General features: G+C 39.5%; 1 protein-coding gene across 2 annotated transcripts in view; it reads right to left on the bottom strand.

Moving 5' to 3' along the window:
• Positions 1–16,800, bottom strand: part of CDK14 (cyclin dependent kinase 14) — a 210,777-nt gene extending 193,977 nt beyond the window's left edge. For both annotated transcript variants that reach the window (XM_083376252.1, XM_083376251.1), the window contains exons 1-2: positions 16,168–16,800; positions 5,834–5,865 (exon numbers count right to left, since the gene is read on the bottom strand). Coding sequence is in view for 1 of the 2 variants with exons in the window: in XM_083376251.1 (XP_083232377.1) it covers positions 5,834–5,865; positions 16,168–16,261 (126 nt within the window). In the remaining variant the exon portion in view is untranslated. The remainder of the gene's footprint in view (positions 1–5,833; positions 5,866–16,167) is intronic.
• Positions 16,801–19,498: the final 2,698 nt, after the last annotated feature.

Raw genomic sequence — 19,498 nt, 5'->3', positions numbered from 1 at the left:
AAATTATATTAAAATGCAATTATAGTAGAAAAATGGTTTACTGTCCACTCTAAGTTGTTACAGAAAAATGCAATGGTGGCCATTAATTATAGCACATTTGCAACAGAAAATGGGACAATGAAGTGCTTTTAAATGGATTCCAAATTATGAAATTGGAATTGGAACTGGAGAAACAAACTTATTTGCCTTCTCTTTGTAGAGCAATGAAATCTTAGGCCAAGATTCTGTGGTCTAAAAGAAAATTAAAGTGCTATTTGAAACCATACATCCTGAAAATGCTTTGTACTGGAACTTAACCTCATTTCCACCAGTGGCACAAAGGTCATATTTATACAACCAAGACTTTCCACTTCCCCCTTTTTCTGCCGCCACCAGTGAAAATCTACACCAAAGCTACAGAACTGATAAACAAATTGATATCTTCCAGATGTTTTGGACATTAATTTCCATTTGCCCAACCAATCTGGTCAATGGGAATGATGTCCTAAATGATGTCGTAAATATTTAGATGGCAAAGATTAATACCGGTCTCCAGTATTATTGGAACTAGGGGAATCCTAGCTGAAAAGCTAACTCAGCTCTGATGAGAGTTGATACAAGACAAGAAAAAACAAAAATATAAGGTTAGTGCATCTTTCCAGGATTGCATCCCATCAATACATTAATGTTTATAGATAGTGGACTATATTCACAAATATTCACTTACATGCCTCTTTAAAAATATGAAGGAACTGTAACTCACACTTTTTATTTATTTTTTATTTTTTATTTTAATCCCATTTATATCCCGCCCTTCTCCGAAGACTCAGGGTGGCTTACAATTTAAGCACAAACCAATGTGCTTAGCAATAGCCTTCATTCTATGTATATGCCTGCTTATTAGGGCTTTCGCCCCCCCCCCAAGCGGCATTATTACAAAGTCAGCTTATTGCCCCCAACAATCTGGGTCCTCATTTTACCTACCTCGGAAGGATGGAAGGCTGAGTCAACCTTGAGCCTGGTGGGATGCGAACCTGCACTAATTGCGGGCAGCTGGTGTTACTTAAGGGAGGCATTAGCCCACTGCTCCACCAAGGCTCTTACAATGATTGCTTTCTTCAAACAGCAAGACTATCCTAATAAACCATTCCTTTTTTTATCATAGACAAATACACACAGAAGAGTCTATCAATTAGACAAATCATTTCCATATAATTTAGACTAAGAATACAATACCTAGTATACTATCACAATCTGCTCACACTGCCACACTGAGCAGGATGAAGTCCAAATGGAGAGCATAAGGTTACGCTCAAATAATTCTTTATATTTACTGCTTAAATTTCCTCTGGGATTTTATGCTACAGTATATCCACTCATTTTGAATTTTCTATTACTTTTTCCACTTTGAAAATGTCTCTCATTTGTTCTTTGTGGATCCCTTTATGTGTTGGCAATCCCACTCTTACCCAGACTTTTTTCAGTTTCCTGGTTCAATCTCAAGCCATCATCCTGGTACAGAAAGACAGAATATTGACCTCTTTTTTTCTTTTCCTTTTTTTTACCAATGAAGCACTGCTCATGTGTAAAAATCAATAGCTTGTTATATAAAGCACAGAAATGGCAAAAGAAGTTGATTGATGCCTATCTTGTTTTTTACTGAAAGGATCAGAAACCATCTATTTTCTGTTGCAGTACCCAGCCAACCTTTGGCAATAAGTTCCCCTAGCATCAATTTAAAAAAAAAAACAAAATAAACTTAAGCTGTAAATAAAGCTCCGGAAGGAAAAATAATTTATATTCACCCACCGAATGATTCCTAACATTCCAGGACAATTCATGAATCTCTGTGCCTTTGCCTGAACAAAAAAAATGTTCCGCTTGCTTTGTCAACTATGAGACAAAAATAGAAGAATTAAAAATCCCCAGAAATATATTATGCCCTCCCTTATTTTGCAATGTTCAGTGACAATACCTAAAAATCTCATTAAGTTAACAAGAAGGATTTTGAGAACATGGAAAAATAATTTAATTCTACACTTTATCCAATCCATCTTTTGCATGTCAGCAAAATAATCTGTCAGGGTTCAGAACTACATTTGAAAGTTTTAGCAGAAATATAAAATTGACATAAAGTTAGAAGTCATCTGCATAATGACCAGGTATTCACTACTTTCATGGGGGATATGGGAGCACATATTAAATGCAGCAAATGCCCTAAATCCCTTTTATTTTTAAAAGGGGTGGGATAACACTGATTAAATAACATTAATAATTGAAAGATACATAAACAATGAACTTCCTAATACCTTTGCACAAACTACTGTTGTTTTTGCCACCATTTTCCCCACACTTTCCAAAATGGGCAAGATAGACAATTTCAGGCTCTTCAGTAGAATATTTTTTTTAATTTATATATATTTATATGAATTTTACCCCAAAGTAAATAACATATAAAAAACAGAGAAATAGGAGGAAGATAGAATTGCAAAAGAAATATATATGAAGGAAGAGTGAAGAGTAAGGAGGGAGACCAATAAAATTATATTTGAATGGAGCTGATAAAATCCTCAAAAAGAGGAAGCTGAGAAGTTTAGATGAGAAAAACTATGTATGAATCAGTGTTTTCCTTTCATACCAGTTATTTTTTTTTACGTTTTTCTAGGGGGTATAAAATATTGCCCAGCCAAAAGAATGTACTAATAAAATGGCTATACATGTAGTTCTCGACTTAGAACCATTCATTTAGTGACTGTTCAAAGTTACCAGACATTGAAAAAAGTAACTTATGATTGGTTTTCACACTTACAACAGTTGCTGCATCCCATGGTCATGTAATCAAAATTCAGGCACTACACATCTGATATGTATTTATGATAGTTGTTCTGTCCAGGGTCATTCAATCACCATATGTAATCTTCCTATCTGGCTTCCAACAAGCAAAGCCAATGGGCAAACCCAAATTCATTTATTAGCCACATGATTCACTTAACAACTGCAGTGATTCACTTAACAACTATGGCAAAAATATCATAAAATGGGGCAACTCACGTAAAAACTTAGCAATAAAAATTTTGTGCTCCATTGAAGTCATAATTGAGGACTACTTGTATATGTATTTTGCCTTATGATTAGAGTACATATATATTTTCAGATGCACAGAACATAGGCAAATTGATCTAAATATCACCTAAATATTTTCTTTTCTAGCTATATTGAGCTATATATTTAGTAGATAAATTAGAATGTTGCCATATTCTTACACTGCAAAAAACCCCTATGTTTATACAATTGATAATAGTATACGCTTTGCAGGCCACAAAGCTAAGGTAGCATCCACTAATCAATTCAAAGAGCAAAAAAAAGTTTTGTCTCACTTGAGATTTAATTTGGGACAAGCGCTTTAAGTACAGTTTAATATTTTCTTCCTATATCAAAAAATTCTAAGGAACTCTTAACATCCTGTAAATTTTATAAACATTCTAGTCACTTCCACAGAGAAGAAACAAAGCATTAGAAGCATGCCAGATTTATAATACAATTAAAAGAACAGCCTGATAAAGGTCTGGTTGCAGAATTTATGACTTAGGCTTTTAATGAAACAATTATAGGACTTATACTTTGACGTAATTTCTGTACTTTCACAAATTCAGTATAAAGAGAGATTCAATGAATTCATCATTCCAGACAACCTGATTTCCAGAGTGGCATATTCCATTTTCTTTAATGGAAAGTTGCAATTCACATTAACTGTACTCACTTGCTTCTCAGTTTTCAGAGAACAGAAGATCAAAACATAGTCTTAAAGCAGATGGAATCGAAGTTGCTGCCTAAGGCAACAGCCTATCTAAACAATAGGGATAGGCCTTCATTTGGAATCCAGTGACAAATTAAAGCAAAGAGGTAAATGACTCAGAATTAGGCATAAACCTTTATTGTTCATAATTTTATGGCATTATACAATAGATTCTCACGAAATATTATCACAGCATTAGCTGAAAAACATAGTATGTTTTATCTCCTTCACCATTGCTTCACACAATAACTATAATTAAAATACAGATTCTTTATAAATTTTTATTTGTTTCAAATTCTTCTAATCCTTTTATCTATTACTTATTTCAACACATAACAAAAAAATTTTCCTCTATAGCTATGGGATTATTTTTAAAAATTCAGAATCAGACAAATTAAATAAACTATCGTTGAGATTTGTTTATGATGACATAATTTTCAGTAAGAACATGTAAAACTGAAAAAAATCAATAACATGTGAAAACAAAAGTCAATTCAGTTCCTCTTTCATCTAGAACAAGAATAATTTCTGGTTCAGAAAACTAACTTCCAGAAAACTTATAAATTATTTCTGGAATAGCTGGGTCAGAAAGGAGCCAATAAGGAATGGAACATTCCTTCAGAACATTCCAGAATGGAACTGTTACACTCCTTCGGAACATTAGAGAATGGAACTTGTAAATTAAGTAGTTGCCTACTTTTAAGTTGAAGCAATTCACATTAATTAACTCAGGGAGTGCAATGTTTTAGGACAATTCTTCAATTTTCTGAAATAAATTAATATTCTCTAGCATAAATTCATACGTTAAAGTTACTTTAAATTTTTGAAGCACCTTTCCAAAATTTATTTTAATCATGGAAAAATATGATTCCTGTAGAAAAACAGCAGAGTTAGGGAGTTAAGTGCACTACCAATTTAGAGCCATTGTGTACCCACAAGCGCTCAGGTCCAACCCCTCCTGAATTCAGTTGACCTTTATCTGGCGCCAGTTTAGTGTTAAACTTTAATTGATCAGATTCTTATGTATACGCTTGAACAAATCTTCTATACTGCAACCTAACTGGTGGTCCTAATTCTTCATAAATCCCTTTTTAAAAGAGGATTTCTGTTGAGTATCTTCTGCAGAAAAATTGGTCACAAATTCTAGTGTGGTTTTAAACAACTATATTCAATAATTTATTTTTCAACTCATAAGATCTTATAAAACAAAGATATAAACAATTTAGGAAGTATAGTGGATTTCTAAAACACCTTAAACCGGAATAATTTCATCAATACTTTAGAAATTCTTACATTAAATAGAACAGACTTTCTTCAAAATGTTTGAACAAACAGGAAATTACCTGGGATTTGAAATTTGATGAGTCAATACAAAATATTATTTAAATTTATTTTAGAAATCATCAACTATAAAAATAGCAAATCATGCTACATCTCCTTAAAAGTGTATTACAGCCTCTATTGAGCCTTTATTTCATATTCCTACCAAAAAGTGTCATTAACCCCTTTGTTACTCATTTTGGCTAGGAGTTTTTGAAGACATTGGTAAAACTACTAAAAGTGTTTAATAAATAATTCTAATGCAGCTATGTTCTTCAGAAAATATAAAATAGTGCAATATGAAAATTATTCAGTTTCCTTCCTATGAATTTGCTGTAGCAAAAACTGGAAAAATTAAAGTAAATCTTTCTTCTTATCAGTGATATTTAAAAGTATGAAAAAGAACTAGCTAAAAAAACTAATACAGCAAAAAAAATTATATTTCTTTATTTCTTTTACAGATTAAATCAGCATAATAACATATTACTCCATCTACACATACACCTTTTTAAAATAGAAGTGTTCAATATGGATGTTTAAAATTGAGTATTCTTACAGTTAGAAATGTAATTATATCGAATTACATTAGTTTTCTGTAGTTTTTTCATGGTTTATGTAGTTGTGTTGTATAAATAATTCTTTTTAGTCACTATTATTCTTTTTAATTCATCTTTCTAATTTGTAATATTTTGCCCAATATATGTTTAAATAAAACTTGAAATAAAAAATGCAACTTACCTCATCAAACCCATTATCATCTTTGTTCAAGGCTAGAAAAAAAGAGATAATTTGTTATCTAATTAGCTTACATTATTCGTACAAAATACTAAAAAGAACCAAAATATTTCTTTGTAGTTATTAAACTGAACTTGAATAAAATCACTTCACTTAGAAAGTGATGTGATGCTGTCTCTCTTCAAGTTTATTGTTCTATATGTAAAAAAAGAAAGATGTATAGTGTGTATAACTAATAATTTACTCTATTTTTAACAACAAATGTTATGAAAGGAGGGGAAAGGAAGAGGTGCTGCATATGCTGCTTGAACTGCTGAATAAATGGAGAGGTACTGAGAAAATAAGAGGCCACAGATCTGCTTCATCTAAACAAAATTAAGGCAGTGCTGGAAAACAACAACATACAGTACAAACAACAAATTGTTCTCTGTAGCTTTTCTCAAGCTACGAGAGTTACATGTGGACTTGAAATCTGACAGATTTGTGCTTTCCTGTATGATAGTATCTTCAAACACACCATTTTTTGCTTTTATACATATCCTGTACAGCTCAATACACCACAATAATCAAGTTTCAAGAGACAGAAAATAAAACCAGAGCCTTGTTAATTAACAAAAAGATCATCAGTGAGAGCAAGTGCACTTTTGGAAGTACATTCTGAGTTCTACCAGATGGCTGCCACATAAGGCATTAATAAGAAGGAAAACTCTCTCTCCCCTTTAGAATCATAGCTTTTTAGCACTACAGCTTATCCTTGCCTTTACCTCAGTAAAGGGTCACCTGTTCAAACAAAGCATTGAGCTGGAGAAACCACCTTTCTGATTCATATGGAGCTGAGAATTACTATTTTGGGGAAAAAATGCTAAGGAATGGTGGTTGTTCTGTAACAAATCAGGTTTTCCATTTTCCATTTATTCATTTCTTTCAATGTGTATACACACACACACACACACACACACATACACACACACACACATATAGGGACGCGGTGGCTCAGTGAGTTAGGACGCTGAGCTTGTCGATCAGAAGATCGGCAGTTTGGAGGGTCGAATCCTGAGTACCGCGTAACAGAGTGAGCGCCTGTTCTCGTCCCAGCTTCTGCCAACCTAGCAGTTCGAAAGCACGTAAAAAATGCAAGTAGAAAAATAGGGACCACTACGGTGGGGAGGTAACAGTGTTTCGTGCGCCTTTGCCATCTAGTCATGCCGGCCACATGACCACGGAGACGTCCTCGGACAAAACGCTGGCTCTTTGGCTTTGAAACAGAGATGAGCACCGGCCCCCTAGAGTCGGAAACGACTAGCATGCATGTGCAGGGAACCTTTATCTTTCTTTCTTTCTTTATATATACATGCATACATACACACACACATATACACATATACATACATACATACATATATACACACACATATACATATATATATATATACATATACACACATATATATACATACACATATCTATATATATACACACAGACATATACATACATATACATACATATATATATATATATATATATATATATATATATATATACACACACACACACACACACACACACACATATACATATACACTACACACACACACACACACACACATAGGTCTTGGCGTATTCGGGTCTTTTCTCATGTAAGATTGACTGTGTCTTGGCGACGTTTCGATGAGGTCCCACTCGTCATCTTCAGGCTGGTGTCTTCGGCTTCATGCTTGTGCGATCAAAGCGTGATCGGAGCTGCCATCTCTCTATAAATATTGGTGGGGGAGGTGTGGTGCTAGCTTTGTTGCTGTAAGCGGGTTGGTTGGCTGTGTTGTTACATCTTGATTGGATGATGGAGTTATTGTTTGCAGCTTAGTCGGCTGTTTTGTAACATCCTGTGTGGCTGTGTTGGCTGTGTGCCTATTAGTCTTTTGTGTTGTAACGACTTGGGTAATGGGCTGTGTGATGACATCCTGAATTCTAGTGTAGTGATAAACTGAGTTCTGTGCTGCAACATCCTGGGTGGTTGGCTGTGTTGTCACATCCCGAACTTTAGTATTGTAACCTCCTGAGTTCTGTGATGTAATGTCCTGAGTAGAATGTTGTGGTGTAACATCCCGGGCTCTGGTTTATTTATTTATTTTATTTATTTATTTGACTTATATACCGCCCTATTCCCATAGGACTCAGGGCGGTTTACAGGGCAATTAAAACCATACAGTACAAAAGTTAAAATAAATTTAAAACAATTAATTAAATTTAAGCCCAAAAGTTAAAACTTTAAAACCCAATTAAAAACCCCTCAGTCTAGGCCAGACAGCTCAAAGAGTCAAGTTTTTAGGTCCCAGCGAAGTGAACAGAGGCCGGGGGCAGTCCTAAGTTCCATAGGAAGTTGGTTCCAAAGGGCAGGCGCACCCACAGAGAAGGCCCTCTCTCTGGGAGTCACCCGCCGGCAATCCTTCACCGGCGGTACCCTAAGAAGGCCCTCCCTGTGGAAGCGCACAGGACGATGGGGAGTTAATGTTGGCAGCAGGTGTTCCCTCAGATAATCCAGACCCAAGCCATTTAGGGCTTTATAGGTCATCACCAGCACCTTGAATCTCACCCGAGCTCACGGAGAAGAGGTGTTACACGGGAGTATCGGGGGACTCCCATCACAACTCGCGCAGCTGCATTCTGCACCAGCTGAAGCCTCTGAGTGGTCCTCAAGGGCAGCCCCATGTAGAGAATGTTGCAGTAGTCTAGCCAGGAGGTCACGAGCGCATGGGTGACTGTGCGTAGGGCATCTCGGTCCAGATAGGGCAAAAGCCCCCCTGGCCATGGCTCCTATATGATCTTCAAAACTGAGCCGTGAATCCAGGAGGACGCCCAAGTTGCAAACCCTATCAACAGGGGGGTAACACCTCACCCCCCATCATTAACGATGGAACAAACTGGTTAACCCGAGATGCCGGTATGCACAGCCACTCAGTCTTGGCAGGATTGAGACAAAGCCTGTTTCTCCCCATCCAAACCCGGACTGCCTCCAGGCAACGGGACATCACGGCGAGGGCATCACTGGGTTGGTTCGGGGTGGAAAGAAAAAGTTGGGTATCATCAGCATACTGATGATACCCCATCCCGAAACCACGAATGAGCTCACCCAGCGGCTTCATATAGATGTTGAACAAGAGGGGAGAGAGGATCGACCCCTGAGAGACTACACAAACGAGAGACCGTGGGGCGGACCTCTGCCCTCCCATCAACACCGACTGCGAACGGCCCAGGAGATAGGAGAACCACCGTAAAACAGTGCCTCCCACTCCCAGCCCCCTGAGACGCCGCAGTAGGATACCATGGTTGATGGTATCAAAAGCCGCTGAGAGGTCTAATAGGACTAAGACAGAGGAACACCCCCTGTCCCGAGCCCACCAGAGATCATTCACCAGCACGACCAATGCCGTCTCCGTGCTGTGCCCGGACCTGAAACCCGATTGGTACGGATCCAGATAATCAGTTTCCTCCAGGAACAGAGGAAGCTGATGCGCCACCACACTCTCAACAACCTTCGCCAAAAAGCGAAGGTTGGAGACCGGACGATAGTTGTTCAAAATCGCCGGGTCCAGGACAGGCTTCTTGAGAAGGGGCCTCACCACCGCCTCCTTCAAAGCGGCGGGGAATACACCTTCCCTCAAAGAAACAGTTATTACTGCCTGGAACTAGCCTTGTGTCTCCTCCCGGGCCGCATAAACTAGCCAGAAGGGGCACGGGTCCAATAAACAAGTGGTGGAGCTCAGTCTCCTCATGATCCTGTCTACGTCATCGGGGGTCACAGGATCAAACTCAGTCCAGATAACATGCTCAAGACCGCTCGATTCCTCCACATCAGACTCTGCCCAGTCCGAGTCCAAACCGGCCCGGATCTGAGCGATTTTGTCCGCCAGATGATGACTAAACTCCTCGGCCCGCCCCTGTAAGGGCTCCTCCCTCATCTTCTGATTAAGGAGAGAGCAAGTCACCCTAAACAGGGCGGCCGGGCAATTATCTGCAGACGCGATGAGGGCAGCGAAGTAATTAGACTTCGCCGTCCTCATCGCCGCGACATAAGACCTTTTAAAGGTTCTTAGTCGCAATCGGTCCGATTCAGACCGGGTGGACCTCCAACCGCTCTCTAGACCCTGTCTTCGATGCTTCATCTCCCAGAGCTCCACAGAAAACCATGGGGCCCAACGGGATCTGTGCCGGGTCAGGGGCCACCAAGGCATCGGCCGGGCTGTGAGTGAGGGAGATAGGTAAAGACCCAAGCGCCATCTGGAACCGTTCCAGGTCCATTAGGCGCCTGGGGCGGAACCACCTAGTCGGCTCCGCAGCCCAGTGGCAGGGGGTGGCATAGCGGAAGACCAGCTGCAGGAGATAGTGATTGGACCATGACAGGGGGACAATAGTTGGCAAACCCCCTCCCAGATCATCCAACCACTGTCCAGATAGGAAAATCAGGTCGAGTGTGACCCCCCCATGAGTCGGGCCCTGAATTACTTGGGTCAGGTCCATGGCCGTCATGGAAACCATGAACTCCCGAGCTAACTGTGACGACCCTCCCAGAGAAGGCAGGTTGAAGTCACCCAGAACTATGAGCCTGGAAAACTCCACCATCAACCCTGAGAGGGTGTCAAGCAGCCCGAGCAGGGCTGTTGCCATACAGCTAGGCGCTAGGTATGTTAGTAGCAGGCCCAACTGAACCCAAGGGCCGCACCTCAGGAGCAGGGACTCACTCCCGCCTATCTGCACAACGGTAGTCTCCCGTGGACATAGGGTCTCCCGTATAACCACCACCACCCCACCACCCCTACCCTGAGCCCGTGGCCGGTGTAGCACACAGAAACCTGGAGGGCATAACTCAGTCAGAAGGACCCCTCCCTCCGAGCCCAACCAGGTTTCTGTAATGCATGCCAGATCCGCATGTTCCTCCTCGATCAAATCCTGGATGAGGGGAGCCTTGTTTACAACGGATCTGGCATTAAAATACACTAGCCTGAGCTCAGGGGCCTGATCCCCCTCACCCCCGGACAAAAGGGTGCCAACCGGAGGGTCGGAGCACGCCACCGCTCGAAGACAGCGGGGGCGCGATCCCAGATGTTATGGTCCTCCGAGCAGACACCTGCTGCCATTCCCAATCGTGGGGATTTGCAACTCACCCCAGTACTAAAGGAACCGGAAGCCCCAAACCCCGACCCCATCCCACCGGAGACCATCACAGACCCAGACTGACAGCCGGTTGATATACACCCCAATTCCCTCCCAACCCTACCCTTACCCCCCCTCCCCAACCCTTTAAAATAACCAGCTAAAAACACAAAGCGGTCTGGCTTTGTGTTCATGGCCTGTGTCAGTTTGCTTTGTGTGGGGGTAGGGAGGGGGTGCAGCAGCTGGAGATGCCGCCGTGGTTTGGCTTCTGGATGGTGGTTGCATTTCGTCTATGGGGTGGGTTTGGGTTTGAGTCTGGTGAGGATGATTGGTGGTGGCGTCCTGTGTTTTTGTGGGTCCGGTGTCGGTTTTCGTGGCTGGGACTCGTTTGTTCTCTAGGGCTAGTTTCCAGATGTCTGGTAGGCGGGAGGTATCGTCACGTTTATTCATGTTGTGGGGTGTTTCTCTATTTCGATGGCTTCCATAATTATTTTCTTAGTGTTCAGTTTTGGAGATTAATTTCGTTCCTTCAAACTTGCCTGTAATTTTGTCCTACTACCTTAGGGGAATGTAAACACCTATAGAAAACTTTTGTGGTTTTGTGCTTGGATTCTAGCTTTGTGCCAAAAATATACTCCTCTTTATAAATCATTTCCAGAAATTTCCTAGTCCAAAATATTGATTGATATCACCTTTCCCTCTATCTTTATAGCCCCTTGCTCCTTCGCATCACCAGTAGGCATCCAGTGCTGTGAGACTTGAGGCTCTAAAATACTGACTAACCTTAATTCTAAAGTTCTAAAATTACTAAAACCTAATTCAAGACAGAGATTACTAAATGATTTTGAATTAAATCATTAAATATGCTGCTTTAGCTCTGAATAAAAGAAAGGCTTGAATAAAAAATTAAGATCTCACTAACATGCTGTTACTCATTTGATATCATTAAAGTTTGCAAAACTATAATTTTAAGTTATAAAATTCCATACTACTGTAATTCACCACACATTAATTTCCATATCTGAAATGCTATGTGAAAATGACCTTGGGACGCCAAGCAAAGAGATGCTTGCCTAGGGAACAGTCAGATAAGAGGGAACATAGCACACAGCCGCAGAGTCGGCAGAGCTAGAGGCTCAGGAGGGACCCTCACTAAATTATTGGGTGATATAAGAAGAAATATACTTTGAGACTTGTAAGATGCTCTTAATGTAGCAGAATTATCTTATCTGTTCATGTTTCTTGTCTAATCTACCTGGTTAGGCTGACATATTATCAGAGTCAGAATATATGCATGTCTGTCACTCCAATCAGAAACAGATACTGGCAACAGTAGTAGTATAGAAAAGTATGTTAATAATAAATGTGAAGCCCTTTTCTGACTCACAAAAATCAGAGATAGATCTCACTTAACATAAAAGACACAGAGCAGCCTCATGTGTCAGATATTTAAAGCTTAATTATATAATGATATTGCTTTAAGAAAAACATCTAAGTTTTTCATAAAGCTGAAATTCAAGCGACATTCAATGAAGCTGTGTAGCAACAGGCTGACAACAGAAAAAACAAGTTCACAAAATTTGTAATATGCTTGGGACTTTAATGCCTGATACACAGAGGGCTTGTTAGATTTAAAAAGAACAAGTTACTTTATGATTTTTTTTCAAAAATAGAATTATCCACTATAGATTTTTCTCTCCTAATAATGTATTACACATTCAATGAAAGTGACCGGACAGAAGAAAGTACTTCACATTATGCATAATTCATTTATAAAAAATAATTGCAATATGATATTGTAGTACCCACTAGCTTCAATAGCAAATTAACAGATTCAGGGAGGAAGTTTATCAATGACTATTAAGTATGAGTCAAAAACAGACCACCCAGGGTTTGAGGCAAAATGCCAACAAACAGCAGCTGCTAGGTGGCAACAGCTTGAGAAGGCCACCATTAGTGTGGGGTTTTAGGGCTAGCTGGCCAGCTAGCCAGTGTGTGAAATAACATAGAGCTCCACAAGCTTTGGCCAAGAAAGCTCAAGTTCTTATAATTAATGAATGAAATGCATTCCTACAGCAATCTGCAATGTCTACAACAGTGCTTGAAGCAAAACACTTTGCTCAAGCATTAAAATAATTAACACTATAAACGGGAGTAACAGGTCAGGACTAATGGGCCCTTTTTTATTTATCTGAATGGTTTGCTGATTTTTCAGCCCTTTAGCAAGAACACCATTACTGTACTATCAGGTGCTTAGTATCAATCAGAGATTTAGCCCAGATAAAATGCTATTTAGAAATCCTCCCCAGGGCTGGTATTATTGACATCAGATATGCCTTTATTTTGTATTTGAACCACCTAACATCCAAACTAAAGATTCAGTTCTACAACTGGGTGTGACAAATAGTTCTGTCTTCTCTAGTAGAAGTCCCCAGGTGAAAAAGAATTCTTTGCACTTAAGGTATCCAGAGTCACAAGCAATTTTGTATAACAGAATGAAGGTTCTGATATTCTTCCGTTTTAATTCAAGCAAAAATTGTTTTGTACTTCCTCAAGCAGCCTAAAAATTAAATTAGGAATAATTATGAGTAATGTGATTGGTAGTAACAGTATACAATAAGGGCATTCACTCATTTCCTTTTCAGTAGTTGATCTGAAACAGACTTTCTCAATTGCTCCCAAAATGTTGGCCCAGAGTGATACCAAAGGTCATGTTTACTGGAATTTTGAAAGATACAATCCATTTTAGGAAAAACTGACCTGAAATGTTCAAATTCACTGTGATTCCTCAGATCTTCATATCATCACAACTGAACATTTAGATAAGAGTTATTTATTTCAAGGAATCCTCATAGAACTAGCAGATAACTTTGAATATAATTTACATTAGTCAGAAAGAACTATACAGAGACTAATTTACCTCAATAGAAGCAATTCGAATTTTTCCAAATTTCAATATCCCTTTCTATAATCTACCCAATATCCACATCTCTTATTCTGACCAGGAGATAGCTTAACATGTACTTAAAAGGTAGATTTGGCACTGTATTTGCCAACCTGTAAAAAAAGTGAAAAAATGTTGCCTGCCTTGATCTGCTTAAGGAAAAGCAGAATACAAATATAATAAGCAACATTAAATCAACTTGCATCCTAATGAAATTTGCTTCAAGTACATAGGAATACTACATTCATATGTATTCTGATATCTTATTCAGATGAATAAAGAGAAATCTATGAATAATTTAGGAGATGGTTGTAGAGCATCTTATGTAAATATGACACCTTATATACATTTGTGTTGATGACACACCATCATGTAGTGTCATCCAAAACCTGTTTCTATATTTACGAAGCAAGAAGTGCCAAAAGATGACAGAAACATTGGGCCAGCAGAGGTAAGAGAATTTCTGAGCAACTAATTTGGCTAAATAAAAATAACATAAATAAAAGGTACAATGCACACAGTAAGCTTTTTCTTATACTGTGAACAACTTGCAATACCTTGGTGAAGTACCAAATCAGTAGCACTTTATATTCCAAACAACTTAAATCACAAATTAATGGGCAAGTGAAGACTTCTATACTAGGAAATTAGTGTGATTTCCGATTTTTGTCTTACCACTAAGCCGTCTGGAAGCATTTTCATTTTCCCACTATTATTATTGAATAAGGTATCCATTGCCTAAAGGCCAAGGAGATCTCTTTTGTTATGGAAGCCATTATTATTGATGATGGTGCAGGAATTAGCTCTATACATATGTTGTATATAGTATGTTTAGGTGTGTGTCATGTATGTGTTTCACTATGAGAGCAACTAAATTTCATTTTTGATGTGTGCCTGCAGTAAAAAAAATGACAATAAAGGTTATCTTATCTAAATCCCAATTTTCAAATGCAGTTCACATACTACTCCTTTTAAATCATTTTTTCTGAAACACAATTAGTTTACATTTGTAACTTGTTCCATCTCACAACTGGGAGAACTAATTCTAGAAAGTACATTCTGGCCCAAAGGGATACTGAGCAATTTTAATTATGCAATTGGAACCTTTTTTCCTCTCACACATTCGTAAATGTTAATCCAGAAGAGAATCACTCTGATGCTATTAAAACAATAGAACAGTTTTTTTCTAAATACAATTTACAACTATCACCTCTATTAATGATCTGGTATAACAATTTTATTATAATAACCTTCATTTATTTTTGATAATTTAATTTTTTATTTCCATTCTCTTTGATAAACTTAACTTTTTTATTTCCATATCTTTTGTAGGAAATCCTTCAATCTTGCATTACAAAATAATGAAACAAATTACAATTGGGTCTTCTGAAACATGTGACAGCAAAGCCACTAAAACATGCATTAGAAAACAGCAGTGAGTCTTAAGTTCATACACTTTTTTATATGCCTGCTTAAGAAAAATATATTTTAACATTCATCCATAGGAAACAAAACATCTTTTTCCCCAAAAGCATAGTTTGAAGGCACTTGAATCCATTTTTAAAAATAATTTTCAATTAATTCAAAGTACTTTCTACTCTTTAGTTTTTTCAATTGTTCATAACAAATTAATATCAATCTAATTTCATACATTTTTTTAAGTAGAATGCTGCCATTCAATTACCCTATTTGGAGATGTTCCATGTTAAATTACATCAGCAATTTAAGTAGTCAAAAGCAGATTATAGTTAGTTTATATTCTGCTAAACACAATCAACACTCTAGCAGCTAGGTTTTTTTAAGGGGTGAGTCAAAGTGAAAAGAACATTTCTACGCTAATGTTGTAATTCTCGGGACATAACAGCTGTTAATCGTTTCAATTTAATCAGCAAGACTATCTCTGCATAAAACGGTTTGAACTGGGTACATTTTTATAAAAAAATCAATTTTCCAAAATATTATTACAATGCAGAAAAAGAAGTCCAGAAAACGGTCAGCGAACCCCTGAGTGTTATGAAGAAAATAACTTCAGCCAAGCCGGCAGCCTCCAGAGGGTGCTGGACTACAACTCCCATCACTCTCCCCATCACAGGTTGGAGCTTCCTTGGCAGCAAACAAAATTTCAAGGAGCAAGCCAGGCAACTCAGCTCCTAAACTGACCCACTGAGCCGCGAGGCGCTGGTTGGAACAGGGCTCGGGGCTTAGGAATGCAGGCTCGCTCCCTCCCTCTTTCGGCCCTCTTACCTAGTCTGCCGAAACTCTCCGACAAAGTTCGCCGTAACTTTTTCATTCTGCTCAGTTTCTCGGCCGGCTGCTGCGAGTCAAGCAAGTCGCACATCGGGCTGGACGGGCCGAGCGCCCCAAGACAACGCGACGCCTGGCGGATCACCAGAGGGACGATCGCCGCTGCCGCTGCAAAAAGAGGTTGCCGCCGTATAGCTCACCCTCCCTGGCCGAGCCCGAAAAGCCCCGCTTTTTCTAGCTGGCGCTGGAAGGGAACCGGAGAGCCACTGGGACTGCCTGGTCCTCGCCCATAGCGAGTTTCCCCCTGCTTTGGAAATTGGGCAATAGGCTGCAGAAGACAATGAGGGGCGGAGGAAGAAAGGCAAGGCGGTAGGAGCGGAGTCTCTCTAGGGGAGAGAAGTGGGGGGATGTCGGAGAAAAGGGATTAAAAGACCCGGGGATGGAGGGGGGAAAGGAAGAAGAGGAGAGCAGAGGGCTGCCAGGAGGGGCAACCAGAGAGAAGGAGGGACGGGGAAGCCCCGCTACAAGAATGCTGCAGCCGGGAAAGGAACGCGAAGGAAAGCTGCTTGCCTGCCCGGGGAGCAGCAGGAGTCGCGCGTGCAGCCGCGAACCAAAGAGCAGCCCCGACGCTCCCCAGCCCCGAAGCTCCTCTGGGGCCCCGCCCGGCCCGCGCTCTCCCCTAAAGGCGGAGGCCGCCCATCCACCCTCGCCCCGCCTCCCTCTCCCCTCTCCGCCGTCTCATTGGCCGCAGCGGCGGACGCCGGCTCGCCGGAGAGTTTCTCTCGCACGCGCTCTGGCGCGTTTCTTGTTTCCCCTCTTGGTGCCCTTTTCCTTTTCCGACGTGCTGTGGGAGGTGGGGCGGGGGGGAACCTGAGCCCGGCTTCTGTGGAAGAAGCAGTTGCCCCGCTCGGCAGCATCGTAGAGGGATATAACTGGGTGGCTTTTGTTTTTGTTGAGAACGGTGAATATCAGCTTTCCAAAGTCTCACTTTTAGGTCTTTTCTCTGAATGTAACCCACAGTAGTTTTCCCGGTTTAAGAGAGTGATTCCCGATATAAATTAAGTCCCGCTGCCTTCCTTTGGATTTGCTTTCTGACAAATATGAGTTAAAGACTCGGTTTATGCATTTAGAATATTTAGAATAAGGTCTCCCTGGAGTTGAGTTCAACCCAGAGGATTACAGGGACCTGTTGTTTCCCAGCAACGACACTTTGCGCAGAGAAGTAATCGACTCTTGCCTGCCTCAGCGATGCTTTCTGGACTTCTTCCCTTAACTTTCCATTTCATTCTTCAGCCCTGACGTTTCTTCCATCTATAGTGGCAAAGCAGAAGACCATTGTTTTTAGGAGGAGTTTAGTGACGTATTTCATATTAAGAAAAGTCTGGAAATTTAGAGTTCATTCTGAGCTAACCCACTTGTTTTTCATTCTTGCTGACTGAAGGGGCTGGGCAAAATTACCAGATAGTCTCAAAGCTTCTGTTGTGAAAGTCTCACGCTCTGGAATTCCATCCCAGGGTCATGTGCCAGCCAGTCAAGGTCACGTCCTGACCATATCAGGGCTATCAGGTTTTGATAAAAACTGCAGGGTTGTTGTTATTTGTGAGGAGCTTCTGTAACTGAACCTAATCTTGGATAGGTTAGGGGTACCTCTGCTATTTTGAAGGAGCTCCTTACATCTTACAAGAAATTTGGGTATTATCTTGCTTGGTATATATATGCTTTTAATAATTCTATTTGCTTGAGCTAGTAATAAAGCTTAAAATCCATGGATCAGAGTGCTCGTTGTCTCTGGACCCAAAAGAATCAATTGCCTGGGCATCTGATCACTGCCCTGACACTTGGCAAAATACCATCCGAGTATTAACCAGCTGTGACTGTACCTAGCCAAGCTGGAACAGAGCCTTGGAAAATAGAGAGATGCACATGAATCTACTGCTTTAAATTCTCTCTTAAATAAAAATTTGTGTGCCTTCAAATCAGTCTTGACACCTAGCGATTGTCTGGTCCAAATCTTGCTAAAAATTTCTTGCTTAAATTTCACAAGTGGTGTGTCACGGCTTTCTTCCTAGGTCTGAGAGAAAATGACTGGCTTTGTGTCTAAGGGGGCACTAGAACTCATAATCTTCAGTTTTAGCCTGATGTTTTAAGCACTACATTAAACTGGCTCTCTAAAATGGAAACTAAACTGGCTCCCTAAAATGGATTTGCTATACATTTAAATAATGCTAGGTACAACACAAAGGTTGGATTCATCCCAATATGCTGAACTAAAATTTGGTTTATTTGTGGTTTAATGTATTGTGTAAACCTAGCTAAATTGTGGCTTACTCAATAAAATATTAAACGAAGACTGACTGTACTCCTTTGCCTGAATTAGTAACCCCTTTGCTAACACTAATTGAAAACATTTTGTTTATTGCACACACACCACCCCCTCAAGGTGGGGATGGGATTTATGTGTCATGCTAAACAACATCGTATGTAATCCCAAATGGTTGAGCTCAAAGCCACAAACATTGATTTACAATTTGTGTATCATGCTAGACCACAAACAAGCAAACCACATTATATGGATTAGCATGATGCGTGAGCTCGGGCAGTTTGATTCTATTTTAGTTTAGTATATAAACCTAGCTAATTATGACTTATTCAACAAAACATAGTTCATTAAACTGACTTAGAGAAAAATGTGAACTTGCAAATTTGTCTCAAAGTTGCTTGATGTTAAGAATGGTGTGAAAAAAAAGTGTGTCAACAAACACTGTAGGGTTTGGAAGTAGGTTTTTGTTTTGCCTAATGCTACTGTGTTCTTACTCAATTTTAAAGAAATGGATTAGCCCACAGATATACATTTAAATTTCCCTTCTAAGCTTCTGATATGCAAATATGCTCCCCTTCTTAGCAAGCATTTATAAAAGGCAATTTTAACACATTTTTCAATTCAGGAATTCTCACAGAAGATACTGTGTGCTTGTACTTAATATGAAGTACAAACTACATTTTAACTATTTGAAACAACTTATTTAGCAAGGTATATAAATTATGTATTAACTGACTAAGTGGATGATAAGATTTAAAGTTTAATAATGTAGTCTACACAATTCCACTGGTTCATCCTTGCATAAAACCTATAGTTTCAGTCCTGTTCCTGCAATAAATATAACTTTATCATAAATTCTAGAGTCACATTATTTAAAATGTATGATTTATTAATGATATTGTAGTTTGGCTGAATTCACACAATTATAAAGTATAGTTCATAAATGCTATAGAGAATAAATTTACACTGAGATATAAATTCACACTGAGTACGCCAGCAGTTCATGAAAAC

Source organism: Vipera ursinii (assembly GCF_947247035.1).
Source record: "Vipera ursinii genome assembly, chromosome: Z".
NCBI lineage: Eukaryota > Metazoa > Chordata > Lepidosauria > Squamata > Viperidae > Vipera > Vipera ursinii.
The sequence above is the reverse complement of the archived record's forward strand: the minus strand, read 5'-3'. Positions and strand labels throughout refer to the sequence as shown.